The sequence below is a fragment of the Tenrec ecaudatus genome, chromosome 18 (genome assembly GCF_050624435.1).
Source record: "Tenrec ecaudatus isolate mTenEca1 chromosome 18, mTenEca1.hap1, whole genome shotgun sequence".
Classification (NCBI taxonomy): Eukaryota; Metazoa; Chordata; class Mammalia; order Afrosoricida; family Tenrecidae; genus Tenrec; species Tenrec ecaudatus.
The window spans coordinates 63,892,502-63,910,595 of record NC_134547.1 but is presented as its reverse complement, the minus strand read 5'-3'; the positions used below and the strand labels follow the sequence as shown (position 1 = coordinate 63,910,595).

The 18,094-nt window shown below is 56.1% G+C and overlaps 1 protein-coding gene across 3 annotated transcripts in view; it reads left to right on the top strand.

The window, feature by feature from the left end:
* IL34 (interleukin 34) overlaps positions 1-18,094 on the top strand; it is a 72,149-nt gene that overhangs the window by 52,768 nt on the left and 1,287 nt on the right. For 2 of the 3 annotated variants that reach the window (XM_075537543.1, XM_075537544.1), the window contains 5 exons: positions 6,241-6,621; positions 12,095-12,228; positions 13,614-13,691; positions 13,905-14,066; positions 17,876-18,005. In XM_075537543.1, the coding sequence (XP_075393658.1) occupies positions 6,594-6,621; positions 12,095-12,228; positions 13,614-13,691; positions 13,905-14,066; positions 17,876-18,005 (532 nt within the window). In that variant the 5' untranslated portion in view covers positions 6,241-6,593. The remainder of the gene's footprint in view (positions 1-6,240; positions 6,622-12,094; positions 12,229-13,613; positions 13,692-13,904; positions 14,067-17,875; positions 18,006-18,094) is intronic. The other variant, XM_075537545.1, reaches the window with a different exon arrangement.

The window sequence follows — 18,094 nt, the reverse complement described above, 5'->3', positions numbered from 1 at the left end:
ATCCTTTTCCAAAAATTTCTCCTCATTCCAAATGGCACATCAGTTCCCCTTAAACAACGACCTCTACCTACCACCTACCCATCCTAGTAATTCTAGTCTTTCTGTCTGCATACATTTGCCTATTCCAGAGAGTTCACATAAATGGTGTCATGTGATACCTGTCCTTGCCCTTGACTTATATTACTCAACATATTTCCAAGGTTCATCTGTGTCGGAGCATGTATCAAAGTCTCATTGGACATGAGATTCTGTATCAGTCTTTGCAGCTTAACAAAGGCAATTTATTATTTCTCCTGATTCTGTTGGCTGTGAACTTTTGCTAGTCTGGGCAGAGTTGTCTGGGGCAACACGGCCCAGGATGGCATCCCTCACATGTCTGTGGTCTCAGCTGTGGGAGCCTGGCCTGGGCTTGTCTGTATGAAAGCAAGCCCCAGTGCACAAGCATGTGCCTTCGGTCAGAACAAGTCTCATGGCCAGACTCAAGGAGGCATGGGGGAGAAGCAGACTCTTTGACAGATTGGACTTGTGCTGATGCTAGCCAGGTGTGACACAGGCCACCTCTCTGGGTGAGATCGACAGCTTGAGAGTGGGTCCTGTGCTTTGCACACGTCTGGGATCCTGTCTCTTCTGGTAGGCCTTGGTTGCTGGGTGAAATGGATTTAAGAACTCACTTATTCCCATCATGTCGATTCTGATGCATAGCGGCCCCACAGGACAGTATAGAACTGCCCCTGTGGGTTTCTGAGGCTGCAGAAAGTCTGGGAGTAGAAAGCCTCATCTTTCTCCTGAGAGAGGCTAGTGGTGTCGAACTGCCAACCTTGTGGGGTTGAAGCCCAACGTGCAACCACTGTGCCACCAGGACTCCTGGGTGAAATGTAGAGATTCTGGAAGGAACCAGAATCGTAGCCACATGTCTTTCATTTCTCTTGTTTTTTGCCTCCCTCTTTCTGCGACCTTACCTTGGTCCTTTTATCCCCCAACCTCCTTTTCTAGAACATCTGTGACTCACTCCTGTGGCTTCTTGTTTACACATACATAGCTTTATTAATTTTGCTTTTGTTATTCAGAATAGACACAGCACAGCATACACCAATCCATCAGTTTCCACATCTGCCGCTCTCACCACTGATTACATTTTTCCGAGTTGGGTCACCCCCCTCCCTCCTTTTCTGAGTGGTTCCTCCTTCGTTGACACGGATCCGCTGGTCCCTACGCTTCCTCTCTGATTATGCAAGTTGCTGTTGTCAGTCTGACTCTTGAGCTAATCTGTGGTTCGGGTTAAAGATTATCTCAGGACATTAGTTTCAGGGGCTCATCCAAGCTCCGGGAAGTCTAGTGGTCATGAAAATCTGAAATTCTCTAATGTGTTTCTACCCCTTTTGATCAGGATTCTTCTTTGAAAACTTGTATCAAAGTGTTCAGTGATGGTAGCCAGGTACCACCCCATTCGTGCTGCCTCATAACCAAGGAGGCAGTGGTTCATGGTGGCAATTAGCCATGAACATGCAGCGCCATCTTCCTCTGTTGTGCCAAGTGAATACAGACCAATTGTCATGCTTTGGGTGGCTACTCGTAAGCTTGTACGACCCAGTCCCTACTTGTGTTAGTCTGGGTAGACGAGAGAAACAAATGTGTGCAAGAGAGAACTTTATATCAACAGGTAATTGTACATTAAGAAAATATCCCAGCCCAGTCCAGATCAAGTCCATAAGTCTGATATTAGCCCATAGGTCTGATACCAGTCGATAAATTCCTCTTCAGACTCACGCAACACATGCAATGACGCTGAATGCAAGAAGATCACAGGTGGTGGGTGAAAAGTCTTGTGGATCCAGTGGTGGTGGAAGCATCTCAGCGCTGGTGTGGGTCTCCATGTGGCTCCTCCAGCCCCAGGGGTCTGGCTCCATCAGCATAGCTCCATGTGGCTTGTCAACAGGAATGCGAAGCAGAGTGTGTGTCCCGCCTTCAGGGAGGAAGACAAGAGTTCCCAGAATCCGTAGGAGAAGGCATGTCCACACAGAGGCCTCATTGGCTATGACTTGATAGCAGGCTAGACCCCACCCCTTTGCAAGTTGACAGGAGATGACGTAACTGCCACACTACTCATCAAACTAGCAGGCAGGATAGAAGCACTCAACATGGTATTAGGCCAAGGAACTGGGATGCCCCATGAAACCATGACCCTGAACTGCCAAAGCAAGAAACCAAGCCCCCGAGGCATTTGGTTGTACATGGCTGCCTCAGCAGCTATTTTTGTGGTTAGTGCTGGTGTGCATGTATTTGTCACACGTTTGCCAATTCAACTTTTTGCAGACAGACAGCTTATCGACAGCGACGGCCGCCTTTTCCTGTGCGACCTCCGCTTTCTCACATGGCATTTCTTTCATGGCCCTGTGCCTCAGATGGCATCTTTTCTTTCAGGCTCTGGAGTTAAACTACCAAGATACCAAGATTCTGCTCGGGGTTCCCTTCCACCCTGCATGAGTAGCAGGGGTGCCCTGGCTCCTGGGCAGGCAAGAGAGGAGCCAAGGCAGGCAGCTCTGCAAGGAGAGCGAGCGAGCAATGAAGCCCCAGGCCCGGTCTTTGCAGGCCCACCAAAGGTGACTGCATGCAGCACGGGAACTCCCCCCAGTTCCAGCTGCCTCTGAAGGCGTGAGCCAAGCGTTGGAATAAGGGCCTGAGAAGCCATCTGATTTCCCTGCTCCCCATTCTCTGCTCTCCAGACAAAAGACGTTCAACTGTCTTTAACATTTTCTTCAAATTAACTTTTCTGTCTGACTAATAGGCTCACGTTACTATTTTTTTTAATCTGTTGCTCTCCCACCACAGATGGTTCTGTGCTTTTATGTGGATGGCTTTCATAGGGCCTGTTGAGCTCCGGTCTTGTCTCTCCCACCAGATGATTGAGTAGGACTATGCCAATAAGAGGCTTGTGGCCTGCCGAGAGAATTTGGACAGGTTGCTAATGTAAATAAAATGCATGTGGGGGGTGGGACCACGCAAATAAGGTTTATGAAACTCCAATGAGGGAATCGGTCAGTTTTGCTTCCCTCGCTAGGCTTAGCATGAGTCATCCCAGAGGCAGAAAGAGCGGAGCGATATTTCCAAGAAGACACAGGATTAGAACACACCCTTTGGCCCCAGAGCCCCTGTGCTGAGAACCTCCAGAGAGAAAGCTGTCCCACCAGAGACAGGGTCAGATGCTGAGAACCAGGCAGCTCTGTGCAAATGGCACCTCGGTGAGAAGGAGCCCACAATCAATAAGTGCTCATCTAGTAACCCGTGGGAGACCCCTGGTGCGGTGTGGTTATGGGTTGGGTTGCTAGCTCGAGGCTAGCAGTTCGAAACCCCCAGCCGCTCCGTGGGAGAAAGACGGGGCTTTCTACTCCCGTAAAGAGTTACAATTTCGGAAACTCACAGGGGGGGCAGTTCTACCCTGCCCGATGGGGTCACTATGATCGACATCGACTTGATGGTGGTGTGTGAGACTAACCTATAGGTTGACAGGTCGACAGTGCAAAGCATTCCAGAGGCTCCGTGGCGGAGAAACCTGGTGGTGGACCCGGTAAAGCATACAGCCGAGCAGGTCCTGGGGGCCTGTCTGCTCAGACGTGGGGGTGTCACCGTAAGTGCGCATCAACTCCATGAGACACAGCCGCAGTCCCACCAAGAAAAACAAAATACCAATCACATGCGGTTACAGTGAGGTTAGCGTTCAGAGGGCGGCTGGGTCTGCGGGAACGCCCGGGAGAGACCGAGGAGACGCCGGCTGTGGCCTGAGCAGAGAGCCTCCCGCCCTGGCCAGAGAAGTGATGGATCCCGGGTGATGTCACCCTGACAGTAAACATGAACCCCCTCCAGTTCTCTGGGTGAGGCACTGCCTGGCTGCGTGGGGACCTCCCATGGTATGTTCTGTGGGGGGCGCCACTTCGGAGAAGACCACGTTTTATACTGACCGTCCACTTCTGCCATTTCCCCCAACCAGAGGGGAACGAGGGAGAGGGCAAGGAGGGAGCCAAGCCCAGGCAGAGACTGGATTTCAGAGCGGGTTGTGTCTCTGGCCGGAGCAACCTCTCTCGGAGCCTCAGTTTCCAGATCTGTTAAGTGGGGGCAGTGGCTGGCATCCCACAGTGTCGGGTGATGGATGAGATGGCATGTGGGTGGGGGACGCTGAGCCAGGGTGTGAAAGCTCCCAGACTCTTATGGGCACGACCAGGGGGAGATCTCCAGCAGGTACGTGGGGATTCCAGCCGGCTGCCCTTCCTACCTGCCGTGAGACCGAGACCGTGAGCAAAGCCTCTCGTCCTTTCTGGCCCTCCAATCCCTCGCTGATGCAATGAGATGGGTATGGTCCCCTAAGAGTCCACGAAGGTCAGGGCCTGGGCCCTGGGCCTGGCACAGAGCCCTGAGCACCCAACACACACCACCTGCCTAGCACAGTGTTTCCAGATGGGGTGACTGCACAATGAACTTGGAACGGCCGAGAAACAGTGAGCAACTGGGCAATCACCGCCGGGGCAGATCTTCAGGGAGGGCTCCTAGGCAGTGGTCATGGCGATCGAATGGAAACTGAAGTGGTTGGTTGTTTACCGGGATGTCAGAAGTGACTGAGCACCCAGCCTTTCCTGTGGCACCCTAGTAACACAGGCAGTGACGCTGGGCGATGCCAGGATGGAAGTGGGAGATGGCTACCTTGGCTGCTTTGTCCAGCTTCACGGCCTGAGGCTGGGGCCCCGGTGCGGTCGTGGTTACACATTGCGCTGCTCACTGCAGGCTCGGCAGTTCAAAACCACCAGCTGTTCCGAGGTAGAAACACGGGGTTTTCTGCTCCCCTAAGGATTTCCAGTCTCAGATACGCACAGGGGCGGTTCTCCCCTGTCCTATGGGGTCCCGGTGAGCCGGCATCAACTAGTCCCCAGTCTTGCCGCTGTGGGTATGGGGGTGTCGGTTCTGCCCGAGCCTTTCCTGGGATGTGGTCTTTTTTAAAAAAATACTTTTATTGGGGGCACTTACATCTCTGATCACAATCCATGCATTCCTCCAGTGTGTCAAGCACATTTGCACATATGCCGCCATCATCATTTACAAAGCATTCTCTTCCCACTTGAGCCCCTGATATCAGTTCCCCATTTCTTCCCCCTTCCCCCTCCCGCCCTCCCTCACAAACCCTTGATAAAGTTATAGGTAGTTTTTCCATATCTTACATCGTCCTCCGTCACCCACCCCACTCACTTTTCAGTTATTCGTCTCCCTGGGAGGGGGTTCTAGTATGATCCTTGTGATCGGTTCCCCCTTTCTCCCCCCACCCTCCCCTAATCCTCCTGGTTTCTCTACCCTCCTTGTTGACCCTGAGGGGTTTATCTGTCCTGGATTCCCTGTGTTGTGGGCGCTTATCTGTGGCAGTATGCATGTTCTGGTCTAATTCTATTTGTAAGGTAGAACTGAGGTCATGATAGTCGGGGGAAGGAAGCACCAAAGAACTAGAGGGGAGTTGCCTGTTTCATCGGTGCTGTACAGCACCCTGACTGGCTGGTCTCGCTAGGCGGTGGTCTTTCTGGGAGCATATTCCCAGGTCTTTCTCCGCGGAGCAGTGCCCCAAACCAAAACTCAGTGCCACGAGTCTGTACCGACTCAGCGAGTCTCTAAGATGACGTAGGAATGTCCCTTTGAGTTCTTGAACCGCTGACCATTTAGGGGAGTAGACAGCCCCACCTTTCTCCCTCGGAGAGGCTGGTGGTTTCAAACCGCCGTCCTTACTGTTCGCAGCCCAGTGAGTAACCAGGACACCACTGGGGCTCCACTTGGGGCGGAGCAGCTGGGTGGGTCCAAATCCTGGAGCATTGGTTTAACACCCGGCCACTTCACCACTGCACCCCCAGCGCTCGTGGGCTGAGGGCTCCCATGAGTTCCCGGAGAGACAGAATTAGAAGGTAATGGAATCTTTCCGGGGGGGCTTGGAAGCCCCCTTGTCCCTTACCTTTAAACTCACCTCTTCAGGCAGCGGCCCTGCGTATATACCCACCCCCTATACCCCCAGCTCATGCAGCCGGCCCCTGCTTTTGTTCCACATTGCTCTGGTGTTACCGCCTCTCCCGAGGGTCACCAGGGCCCAGGGAGCCCCCACCTTCCCGCACGGCCCCGGGCAGGCAGTGGGTGCAGCGCCCACCGCGGCTGACGGGCTGCGTGGCAGCTCAGTGCACGTCTTACATAACCGGGCTCCCTCCTTCTCTCCCTGAACAGATTTCACATTGAGCAGCTGCAGACGGCCAAGGAATCACACCCAGCCGCGGTGCCCAGGGGCTGCCAGGACCGCACCTCCTCAGGAAGGGAGACCCCGAGGCCGTCTGTCAGACCAGTCCCGGGCGATGAAGGCACTGGCAGCCGCTGCCCCCCGGCTGCCCGCTTCACTGCCCGGCAAGTAAGGGCGGGGCACTGCTGGCCCAAGAAGCACCTGCCTGCATCCCCTGCCCAGGCACCCAGCACCCGCTTCGTGGCCCCTCTGCGGACCCAAGGCCATGTAGGCCCACCCGGGCCTCTGTGGACACGGTGCTGGCCGCAGCTGCCTCTGCTTTACAGCCACCCAGCGGGCCACCATGCCCCGGGGACGTGCCTGGCTGCACTGTGAGTACAGGGTCCCTGGGGACCTGCCCCTGGAAACCAGGGGCCAGAGCTGGGCTATGCCATTGCCATGGCAACCAGGGCATTCTTCCCGGGGAGAAGTTAGGATGCTTCCCAGCCGAATGGCAGCCGTCCTCTGGGACACTGGCCCCGCTGCCCTCTCCACCAGACCCTGGGCATGCTGAGTGGGTGGGTGGGTCTTAGGCTGGGTGGGCATGGCCTCTGGATGGTCATGGGGTGGGGGGCATGCCCGAGGGTAGGCGGCAGCATCTCACCTCCTCAGACTTGTTGGCACTGGAAGCAGCTGATGGAGCTGAGGCGGGCGAGAGGTTTTCCGGGTTCCTGGGTGTGGCAGCCAGGGAGGGGGACCTTATGAGGGTATCAGGGCTCTGAGAGGGTAGCCGGGCGCCCTCTATCTCTTCCTCCTCCCCCCTCCAGTGCAGCAGAATGAAAAGATCCCTGTCGCTGGTAAAAAGAAAAATAAGTTGAAATGAGGATTAAAAAAAGAAGAAGAAAGGATCTGGAAGCTTCTCAAGCCGGCAGGGCAGGGGTGGGGTGGGGTGGAGGGCAGGGCAGGGCAGGGGTGGGGTGGAGGGTAGGGCAGGGCAGGGCAGGGGGGCAGGGCAGGGCAGGGGTGGGCAGGGCAGGGCAGGGGTGGGGTGGGGTGGGGGGCAGGGAAGGGGGGCAGGGAACGACAGACCAAGATCGCTCAGACTCCAAGAGTCAAGCTAATTGACTCAAATTCAGCATATTTTCCTGGTGCCTCCCACGTGCCCACGGAAAAGCCACTGCCATGACAACAGGTCCTTGTCTGTGCCTCTGTCCCCACGCCTGAACCCGGGCCAGGCGACTGGGGTCCTGAGGACCTGGGTCCACCTCCGCCCTGGCCCTGGTGGGGAGAAGACAGAGGGTCAGGGCATGTAGAGCAGCCGGAAGGACCAGGCTTCCTGTGTGTGGTGTGCTCTGTGGTGTGTGTGTGTGTGTGTGTGTGTGTGTGTGTGTGTGTGTGTGTGTCCGTGTTTTCTCGGACAGCCTGGGAGAGGCACAGCCTGAAGCGGTCTCAGAGGCAGGGCAGTCTTCATGTCCCTTGGTGAGGTCACTGCCCCGGGCAGGGGGACAGAGGAAAGCCCGCTGCACCGCTGGTTTGGGACTGGCTGGGGCAGGGGATGCTCCTTGGGGGTGGGGTGGGGGGGTGTGCAGGAGGGCGGATGTGATAGGGGCTGCTGTGCTCCTGAAAGATCAAGCCTGGGCGGAAGCGATGAGGGACCATGTCAGAGGTGGGGGCGAGGATGGAAAGGAATGTGGATGGGAGGAAGGTCTTGGCCGCTTGCTCTTTGGAAGAGATGGGGGAAGAGGGTGGGTGGGAGAGAGGGAGGAGACAGCCTGGCTCACTGATGGTCTCTTGGTGGGGGGTGGGGGTGGAGGCGGTGGACAGGCCTCATTTGTCTGCCCTTAGCCCCACCCTGGTGGAGCCCTGGTGATGTAGTGGTCATGTCTTGGGTTGCTAACCGTTAAGGTCAGTGATTCAGAACCAGCAGTCCGTCCTCAGGAGATAGAAGAGGCTTTCTACTTCTGTAGAGTTACAGTATCGGAAACCCACAGGGGCAGTTCTATACGCCATGAGTTGGTTTGGTTTTTAGGTTGGCCAGGCGGGGACCTCCTTTGATCTGTCCACAGCCTGTGGGTCATTTACCTCTGGAGGGAGAGGGACCGGGCTCGGCTCAGAGTCTGGCACCGACGCTGTGGCCCTGCTGCCCCTGCTGCCCCCCAGTTAGCCACTTTCTCTGGATGGAGGCTGTGGAAACAAAGCTTACGATCAGAAAGAGGCTAGGACTGCTGACCTCAAGAAAGGCCACCCGGTCTGGAAGAACACAGACTGTCTGTGGTCAGTCCCTGGTGACCCCTGGTCCAGGACGCAGACCTGGGCAGCGGGCCTGGTGTGTGGGCTGGGCTGGGCTGGGCTACGTGGTGACTATCCTATGAGTAGGGTGGTGGGGGCCGGGCAGGCAGACACTGAGGTTTAAGGAGGAGATGGAAATGGTGGTTTCTGGGTCATATCTCGGGGGCCTGTCACTAGGTCAACGATGCGCCAAGGGTGGCCCCTGGCCCATATCACGGCTTCACTTGGGTCCTTGGGCCCCAGACCTCAGAGTCAGACACCGGGCTCGGGGAGTGGCTCCCGTGCCTCCCCAGCCTTCCAGGGCCTCGGGATGGGTGTCAGAGGGTGCAGGAGGCAGCGTTGGGCGAGGGCTTGGGAGCAGGGGAGGATCTGGGAGGGGGCCTCAGGCGAGGGCTGGTGTGACATCAGAGGAGCTGCCCAGAGGGCTGACCTGAGAGGCGATGGGAGCAAAGCGCCCACAGAAACCCGCAGGCAAGAAGAATCTAGCCCCTCCGGGTGCCCAGCCCAGGGGGTTGGTGCCTTGGAGACAAGATGCAGGCTAGCCGAGTGGATGGGTCTGCTTGGGCTTCTGTTTGCATGTACGTGTTCCCCTGTCCCACTTCTATCATGGCCCTGGAGGGGCACGGGAAGATGGGGGGTGGGGTGGACACCTGGTCCTGCCCCCCAGGATCTTGCAAATCTGCCACTTTGCCGAGAGCATGGGCAGGAGCCCGGGCGGCATTGTGGGGTCTGTGTTAGGCTGCTAACTGCCAGGTCGGCTGTTTGAGAAACCTCCAGCTGCTCCGGAGGACAGCTGTCTACTCCTGGAAAGACAAGGCTGTCTACTCCCAGAAAGACAAGGCTGTCTACTCCCGTAAGGGTTACAGTCTCAGAGACCCACAAGGGTAGGTCTGCCCTGTCCATGGGGTCGCTATGGGCGGAATCCACTTGATGACAGGGAGGGATTTAGGGGGGAGGGGTTTGGAAGGAGCATGGTTGTCAAGATTCTGTTGAGGGGACTGGCCACTTGGCAGGAGTCCCCCCCCTACCCGGTCCAGGAGTGCCGGGCCCTGGTGGTAGGTGAGGATGCTCCTGACAGGAGGCCCAGCTGGAGGCACCGCATTGGTGGCGACTGAGCAGGGCGTGTCCTAAGAGGGCGGTGGGGAAGTGTCCGTGGGCAGCTCACGTGGCCCAGACTAGAGGTCCCATCGGGCCGGTGAAGTGAGTAGGAGGTACAGTCAGAGTCCCCACTCACAGAGCCGGGTGACTCAGCCAGTCTGGCTCCTTCCGGCAGCTTCCAGCTGTCCCTTTTAATTTTTTAAAATAGAGACAGAATTCCCACAACCTAAAACTCACCACTTTGAAGGGCCCTTAGGGCATTCGCCACCGCTGTGCGTTCTTGTTCTGCATGCTGCTTTCACAGGGAAAAGGGTTCGTTATTGTAGCAGTCATAAACATTGGCTATAGATTTGAGACGTTATGGAGAATCGGGGGCAGCTTGCAGACATCTCCCAGAGCTGTGAATGAATGTGGTAGGTCTGGCCGCCCCGTTTTCTGTGCAGACACGACGGCAGTCAAGCCTGGCTAGCTTCGTGTGTGCGTGCGTGTGGGAGTGGGGCGTTGGTTTGATTTCCACGTCTTCCAGGAGCCAGGGGGGCTGCTATAGGATAAGCATTTGGGCTGCTGACCGTGTGGCCAGAGGTTCAAATCCACCAGTAGCTGCACTGGGTAAAGAGGAGTCTGTCTGCTCCTATAAAGATTCACAGCAGTGGAGGGTCGCAACGAGTCAGCCTGGGCAGGATGCGCAGTGGGGTAACGTCCTTAAGCCCGTTGGGAGTGGCCCCCTTTCCCAGGGCCTGTCCTGCAGCATTCGCTACCCATATGACTTGGATTAGCTATATGCTTGGTCACTCCGAGTGGGCATCGGCTGGATGTCGGGGAGGTTTTCTCCGAGAGGGCATGTAGGGGTTTTCACGATGATGAACCAAGGCGGCGGCGGCCATCCCGGCCCACAAGTCTTTCGATAGCCTGGCTGGCTCTCTTCTTTTCTTCTTAACATTTATTCCTAGAAATGAGTTTCATGGGCCAAGGGTTATGGCCCTCAGGAAGCCCGTTAACTGCAAAAAACTGCCAAGTTGCTTCCAGGAGGAGAGCAGCTGCCTACGGTCCTGCCAGCGTCAAGTGTTACTCAACGGAAATAGCACAAAGCGTCGGGACATCTGGTGGAAATGGCGTCTGCTTTCATCATGACCCCTTTTCCTTCTTAATTTGGGGGATTCATCTCTTGCCTGCTTACGTTTGGTTCTCTCTGCCCTTAACCACTGAGCCCCTGTCTCAACTTGCAGATTCTCCCAGGTGTTTTTTTTCCTGTTAAGTTTTTCCAGTTATCCTCTGGTGATTGGGTCACAGTGCCTCCCAGTGGTGAAGGCTGGTCACAGTTCAAGAAACAGCCCTTGGTTAGCGCCCTGGGCACCCCAGAGCCGGCCAACTGGAAAGGGCCGTTACACATCCCTGGTACTTCTTTATTTAAAAAAAATCATTTTATTGGGGGCTCGTACAATTCTTATCATTATCCACACATCCATCCATTGTGTCAAGCGCATATGTACATTTGTTGCCATCATCATTCTCAAAACATTTGCCTTCCACTTGAGCCCTTAATATCTGCTGCTCATTTCCCCCCTCCCTCCCCTCTGCCCCCTACCTCACAAATCCTTCATCATTCATAAATTATTATTATTTTGTCATATGTTACACTGTCTGACTTCTCCCCCTGCCCTCTTCTCTGCTGTCCATCCCCCAGGGAGGAGGCTATATGTAGATTCTTGTAGTCAGTTTCCCCTTTCCACCTCACGTTCCCTCCACTCTCCAGGCATCGCCACTCTCACCACTGGTCCTGGAGGAGTCATCTCTCCTGGATTCCCTGTGTTTCCAATTTCTATCTGTACCAGTGTACACCCTCTGGTCTAGCCAGATTTGTAAGGTAGAATTGGGATCATGATAGTGGGGGGGAGGGAGGAAGTATTTAAGAACTAGAGGAAAGTTATGTGTTTCATCATTGCTACCCTGCACCCTGACTGGCTCGTCTCCTCCCCACAACCCTTCAGTAAGGGGGTGTCCGGTTGGCTGCCTATGGGCTTTGAGTCTCCACTCTGCACTCACACATTTACAATGATGATTTTTTGTTCCTTGATGCTTCATACCTGGTCCTTTCGACAGCTCGTGGTACTTTAAATCAGAGGGATGCCGGAGTCAGGGGGAGGAGGGACAAAAACAGCTTGAAGGGTCATTGAGAGCTGGAGCTAGCATTGGTGTCTTCAATCTCCAGATGTAAAACCCAACAATAGGCACTGAAAACCTGTCTTAAAAGGCTGAGGGCTGGAGTGGAGCAGGCCTAGGAGATACCTCCCCACCCCCCACCCCCCCCCGCCCCCCAGAGGCCCGAGGTCCTGGAGCCAGAGCCTGGAGTGAGCTCTGGGGGTGGGGGTGGCTCCTTGGGCCTCTCTGGTGACTCTTCCAATAAGTGACTGTCACCTGAGGAGACGCCGGCTCTGTGCATCTCGTCACTCACCTCTGTCTGTCCTACATGCCCCACAGATCTCTGCATCCTCCTTGGAATGGCCTGGGGGAACGAGGACTTGGAGGTGTGGCCGCTGGCCCAGCGAGAGACCTGTGCCTTCACGGGCTACCTGCGGGACAAGCTGCAGTACAAGAACCGGCTGCAGTACATGGTAACCACCGGCCCGCTGTGCCTTCGGCCTGGCCCTTTTGTTCCTTCAGCTTGCGCACACGTCTGCCGTGCTGACCCTCCCCTGGCCACCCCAGAAGCCACTGCACCTCCTACCTGCTCTGACTTTTGACCCCATCTACACATAGCTCTCACTCGAACTCCACAGTGGACCAGGAGAAGGGTGGGGAGCCCCAGGCACCTGGTAGAGGGGAGAGAAGGGCGGAGCAAGTGGGCTCCCTTTGTGGGGTGGCGAAGCCCTCGGCCTCTGCAAGTCCGTCTGTCTGTCTTCCTTCTTTCTTTGTAAAGCCATTTAAAATTGTACAGTAGTTCCATAGGGCGGCGTGGGGGTGGGGGACAGAAATCAGCTTTCCTGAGTTTGAATTCTCACAGTATAGGAGGAGGCTCCAAAAAGTTTGTGGAAAATGGAATGGAAAGAACATTCCCTTGAACTTTTTGAAGCCCTTGGTATGATTCCCCCATCGAACATGTACAATGAAAAGGATTAAAAAAAAAAAACCAAACAGTTTTTTGAGGGACAGTTTTTTGAGGGACAATTGAGGGACAGGTGTTTTGTGTCCAGCCTGCCTCCCAAAGCATCCTCCCAGGGTCCACGCTGCCTTTTCTGAATCACCTCCCTGGTGTGGTGAAAGGTGACACCTGGGAAAGGGTTCTGTTCGAGGGGTGATGAGTAACAATCGTTTTGGGGGTTCCATCAATCTCTGACCCTTAAAAGCCCCCAAACCTGCTGCCGTTGGGTTCACGCTGACTCATCACAGCCCCCCATGGGTTTCTGAGACAGTATCTGAAAGACTGAGAGCCCCGTCTTTCTCCCAAGGAGCTGCTGGTGTTTTCAAACTGCTGACCATGTAGATGGCAGCCCAGTCTCTAACCCTTGCACCACCAGGGCTCCTGTTCAGGCCACTGAGCTGGTGTTTGTAGAGATGTTGAGCACCGTCTCACGTGGTTTTCCCCTCGGTCTGGGATCTCCCTTTGCCATAACGTTCAGAGAGAGTCATCTGGTTCTTCTGGTCTTGTGGAGGCCAAGGTGCCCGTGATCCATCTGTCCTTTGGGCTAATGATGTCCACGTATATTTGCTGTTCTTCACGCCTCTACGGCTGACACCTATTGCACCTTAGGAGAAAATAGGTCTCTCTTGAAGCTGTCTGTGCCTGACCAGAAGCTTCTGCCTTCCCCTGGCTTGGGGATTCTGTGTCAGCCTCTCCTGGAGAGGTGAAACCACTGTCTCCTCCTTGCCAGGAGCCCAGTTGCTATTCCCCAAGAAGGCAGCTCTGCCACGTGCCTCTCGTGATAGTCTGGCTGGGAGTGGGGGCACCCGGCTCAGCCATTTCTGCCTCTGACCTTGGGTCTTATCCTTGCACCCACAGAAATACTACTTCCCCATCAACTATAGGATCAGCGTGCCTTATGAGGGAGTGCTCAGAGTGGCCAACATCACCAGGCTGGTGAGGATCCCTGCTGGGCTGGGGAGACCCCTGGACATGGGGATGCACGTCACGTTGCCAGAGCCCCAGAGCCCCCTCACTGTCTCTCAACCCAGGGCCCAGGGAGGCCCGCTTCTGTCCATGCTGGACAGGCCCTTCCAGCGCGACCCCAGCCCCGGTCAGGGCGGTGGTGGTTAAGCGCAGGTGTTTCCATGCATTCTCCCGTCTCCCCAGCAGAGGGCGCGGGTGAGCGAGCAGGAGCTGCGGTACCTGTGGGTCTGGGTGAGCCTCAGCACCATCGAGTCTGTGCAGGAGGTGCTGCTTCGCGACCACCCGTCCTGGAAGTACCTGGATGAGGTCCAGACGCTGCTGGTCAACGTCCAGCAAAGCCTCAGGGTGAGCCAAGTGCGTGTGCTCGCGTGTGGATGCTGGGAAAGCGTGGCCAAGGGGTGGTGAGGGAGGGGGTGGGCCTGTGGAAAGTTCCAGGTGTCCCGAGAGGGGAGGGAGGCACGGGAGCGGGGCCAAGGGGCCAGCACTCTGTCAGGGGTCCTGGGCTCGACATCCAACGCCTGGAACTTGGCGTCTACCTGGGGAAACCAACCCACCAACCCAAGGTTCTGCATACCTGCCTGCTGCCCGGGCTGCCTCAGGACTGGAAAACCCGTTGCCATGATGACAGGGGACCGCGGTGGGTGTCCAAGGAGAACCGCGTCTCCTGGGGGTTCAGTGCTGAGTTTGCTGCTGTGTTGTTCACGGGCCTTTTCCCAGAGGGGCCTCTGCGTGCAGGACCAGCGCACCAAGCACCCGGCCCGGCCCAGTCTCTCAGAATTTAAAGAACAAAACCCAAAACTACCGCCAGTCAGATGATGCCGACTCCCGGCAACCCTCCACTGGGTTTCTGAGGCTCTGGATCTGCGGTTCTCAACCTGTGGGTCGTCACTCCTTTGGGGGGGGGGGTCCTACAACCCGTTCACAGGGGTTGCCCGATTCATAACAGTAGCAAAATGACAGTGATGAAGTAGCAACGAAAATAATGTTATGGTTGGGGGTCACCACCACATGAGGAACTGTATGACAGGGTTGAGGCATGAGGAAGGTTGAGAGCCACAGCTGTAGATCTTTATAGGACCAGAGAGCCTTAAGTGTCTTCCTCAGAGCAGTTGGTGGGTTTGAAATGCCAACCTTGGGGTCCCAGCCCCAGTGCTTACCTGACGCCACCACCAGGACCCTTTTCCAAAAGCCAAACTCGCTGCCATCTAGTCGATTCTGACTCACAGTGACCCAGTAGGACCTATTAGAACTACTCGTGTGGGTTTCTGAGACAGTAACTTCTGATGGGAGTGGGCGACTGTGTTCGTCTGGGTACTTTAGAGAAACAAATCCACAGAGACTCCTGTGTATACTAGAGGGTTTCATATAAAGGTTAAGTGCACATCAAGGAAACATCCCAACCCAGTGCTGCCCAAGCCCCCAAGTCCAACATTAACCCCTATGTCTGACACCAATCTACAAAGTCCTCCTCTATCTCACAAAACACACACAATGACGCCAACCGCAGGAGGAAAGCCCAATCAGTGAAGTGTAAGCATCTCAGCGCTGGCAGGGGTCTCCACATGGCTGCTCCGGCACCCAGGGCTGCATCGAGGTAGGTCCATGTGGCTTCTCCTCAGGGATGTCTTGCAGGAAGTGAGCCTTGCCAGCTGAAGCAGGGAACTAAGGCAGCTGCACCCTGGTCCGACCATCAGAAAGCAAGAGACCCGAGAACTCGAAAGGCAAGGCTCACTGAGCCATTTATCTCTCCGCCCTTCAATTAATCCCACGTGTTTATCGACTAGGTTGGCACAATAAACATTAACTATTTCAGAGACCTTGTTTTTCTCCCCAGAGCGGCTGGTGATTAGTAACCCGTACACCACCAGGGCTCCTTAGAACCCCAACAAAGACAAGTCATTTGCCCTACAGCCTGGTGAGAGGATTAGAGTATGTTCATACATCTCTTGTGGATGGCTGTGGACACCTCTCCACACCCAGCTGCCTGCCCTCACCCACCTTTGTCTGCGCCCTGCACATATTTGTCCTGAGACAGGCACCTGCGGCCCCACCTGTGGGTCCAAGCCCTGGGCAGAACCTCCCACAGCAACTGTGGGTGTGATTATGAGAGGGTTCAGGGACGGGCAACTGTTTCGGCAGCTGCCAGAAGGTCCCCGGCGCGGGTGGAGGAGGGCCTCCCAGAGCCTGGCGAGATCAGCGAGCTTCGCTGTAGGGCTCCTTCCCCGGTGACCATTCCCTCTGAGCCAGTTCTTCTACGGGAGCTCATCAGTAGGTGTCCTTTTGTGTCTGGCTGATTGCATCCACCACTGGCGTGGCTTCCAGGTTCGTCCCAGTGGGAGCGTGTATCAGAATCTTGTTTCCCTTTGTGGTGGGATGAGTCCGTGTGTCCATGTTCATAAAATCACAGCCGTTTGGGAACCCTACAGAGCACAGTGCTGCTGGGAAACATGGCTTCTCAGTGTGAGTGTGTGTGAAAAACTAGTTGCGCCCACCTTTCAGCTTGGGTGAATGGTGTGTCCTGCCACAGTGCCCCCTGGTGGACACTTAGCTGCTTGGCTGCTTTCAGTTCTTTGGGGGCATGTTGCTAAGAGTGGGGCGGCTGGTTCATCAGGTCATTTAGTCCCTACTAACCTAAAGGTCGGCAGTTCAAACCCACCCAGCCACCCCATGGAAGACAGGCCTGGCAACCTGCCCCATCAGGAGTGCATCTGGGAAAAGCCCAGGGCGCAGGGCTGCCTCAGTGGGAACTGGCTCCTGGGGAACCAGGGACGGACGGCTTCTCCTTTTTTAAAAACGGTAATCCTATGATGAACTCTTTCCAGGACCAGCCAAACCCTTTTCAGAGTGTTGGAAGAGGGTCTTCGCTTGCCTTGGAGCTTGGAGGGGCTGTAGCTAGCACTGAGCTAGAACTTTGGCCTCTGGTTGGGGCAGTTAGCACATGTTGGGGCTGTTAACAGGGAGTAGCCCTCGTGGGGGCAGGGCCCCCTTTCCTGCCCATCTTTCTCTTCCGTCAGTGTTCAAATCTTCAACTAGCTGGCCACAGGACCCCAGGCTCACAGGACTCATCTCTCCCTGCTTGGAGGGGCTGCTCTGGCTCCCCCCACCCCCACCCCTTGCAGTTACATCTTCAGACCCTCCTCCAGCTTCACCCACCCGGCCTTCACTGGAGCCTCAAGGACCTGTCTCCTGCGTCAACCTCCCAGCTGGTCTCGAACTTTGGGGTTCAAGTTGGATACCTTAGCTCAGTGGTTCTCAACTTTCCTCATGCTGTGACCCTTTCATACAGTTTTGCGTGTTGTGGGGACCCACCCACCCATAACATAATTTTTGTTGCTATTTCATCACTGTAATATTGCTACTGTATTGAATCTGTATCGAATCCGGCTATCTCCAAAGGGGTCGCGACCTGATCAGGCCCCAGACATCCTTTACAGCTACCCAGGCCCCCAGGTGGAGAGCCTGGGAGAGGCAGAGGGAGCGAGGGAGCAAGGTGAAGGGGGCGGGGTCACCATTTCTAGAGGTGCCGAGCCCCCGCTCACTAGGGGGTAGGTGACACTTGAGAGGCATAACCTGGCAGTGCAGGGGTCCTAGTGGGGGGTGGGACTGGTGGAAAGTATAAAACAGGCTCCCAAAGTTCTCAGCCATAGCTTCTTCCAGCACGTGCTCAGGGGCAGGCCTTGCCTGCCGCCCCCCTTAGAATCCGGTAGGGCAGTTGGGCTCCCCAGCTGTGGGGCTGGGAGCCTGGCCTGGCCCTGCCTGTGTGCCCAGTGCCCACCGGCGGACGCCCCCTCCCCGTTGCCGGATGTCTTGAAGGCCAGTCTCCATTGGGGTTCGGGGGACCCCTCCCGGGGCTTGATCTAAAACCAAACGGTGGCCCCCCAATTTTGTCTCTGGTGGCCGGGGCCCTGGCCCTCATTTGTCAGGAGATGGGAAGAGGAACGGGTGTCTTGGCCTTGGGGGAGTGGGCTCGCTCCGTCCGACGCTCCAGGGACACATCGTACATCCACAGGGCGGGCAGGCGGCGAGAGTGTGCGTCTCGTCCAGCACCTCCTCCATCTTCCCCACGTCCCTGGGGTAGGGGCGCGGGCTGGGTGGGCTAGCATCCCTCCATCCGGAGGTGGCCCCCGGGGCTCTGACGGTGCCCTCCCTCGCAGGACGTAGAGACCAGCCCTGAGGTGGAGATGGTGCTGTCGCTCCTGAGTGCGCCGGGGCTGAAGCTGGTGCGGCCCAAAGCGCTGCTGGACAACTGCCTCCGGGTCATGGACCTGCTGTACTGCTCGTGCTGTAAGGAGCCCGCGGGGCGGGGTTTCCCGGGGGACCCTCGCGGGGCTTGGCCTCAGCGACCCCCGCTGTTTCTGTTCTTCCCCTGCTCC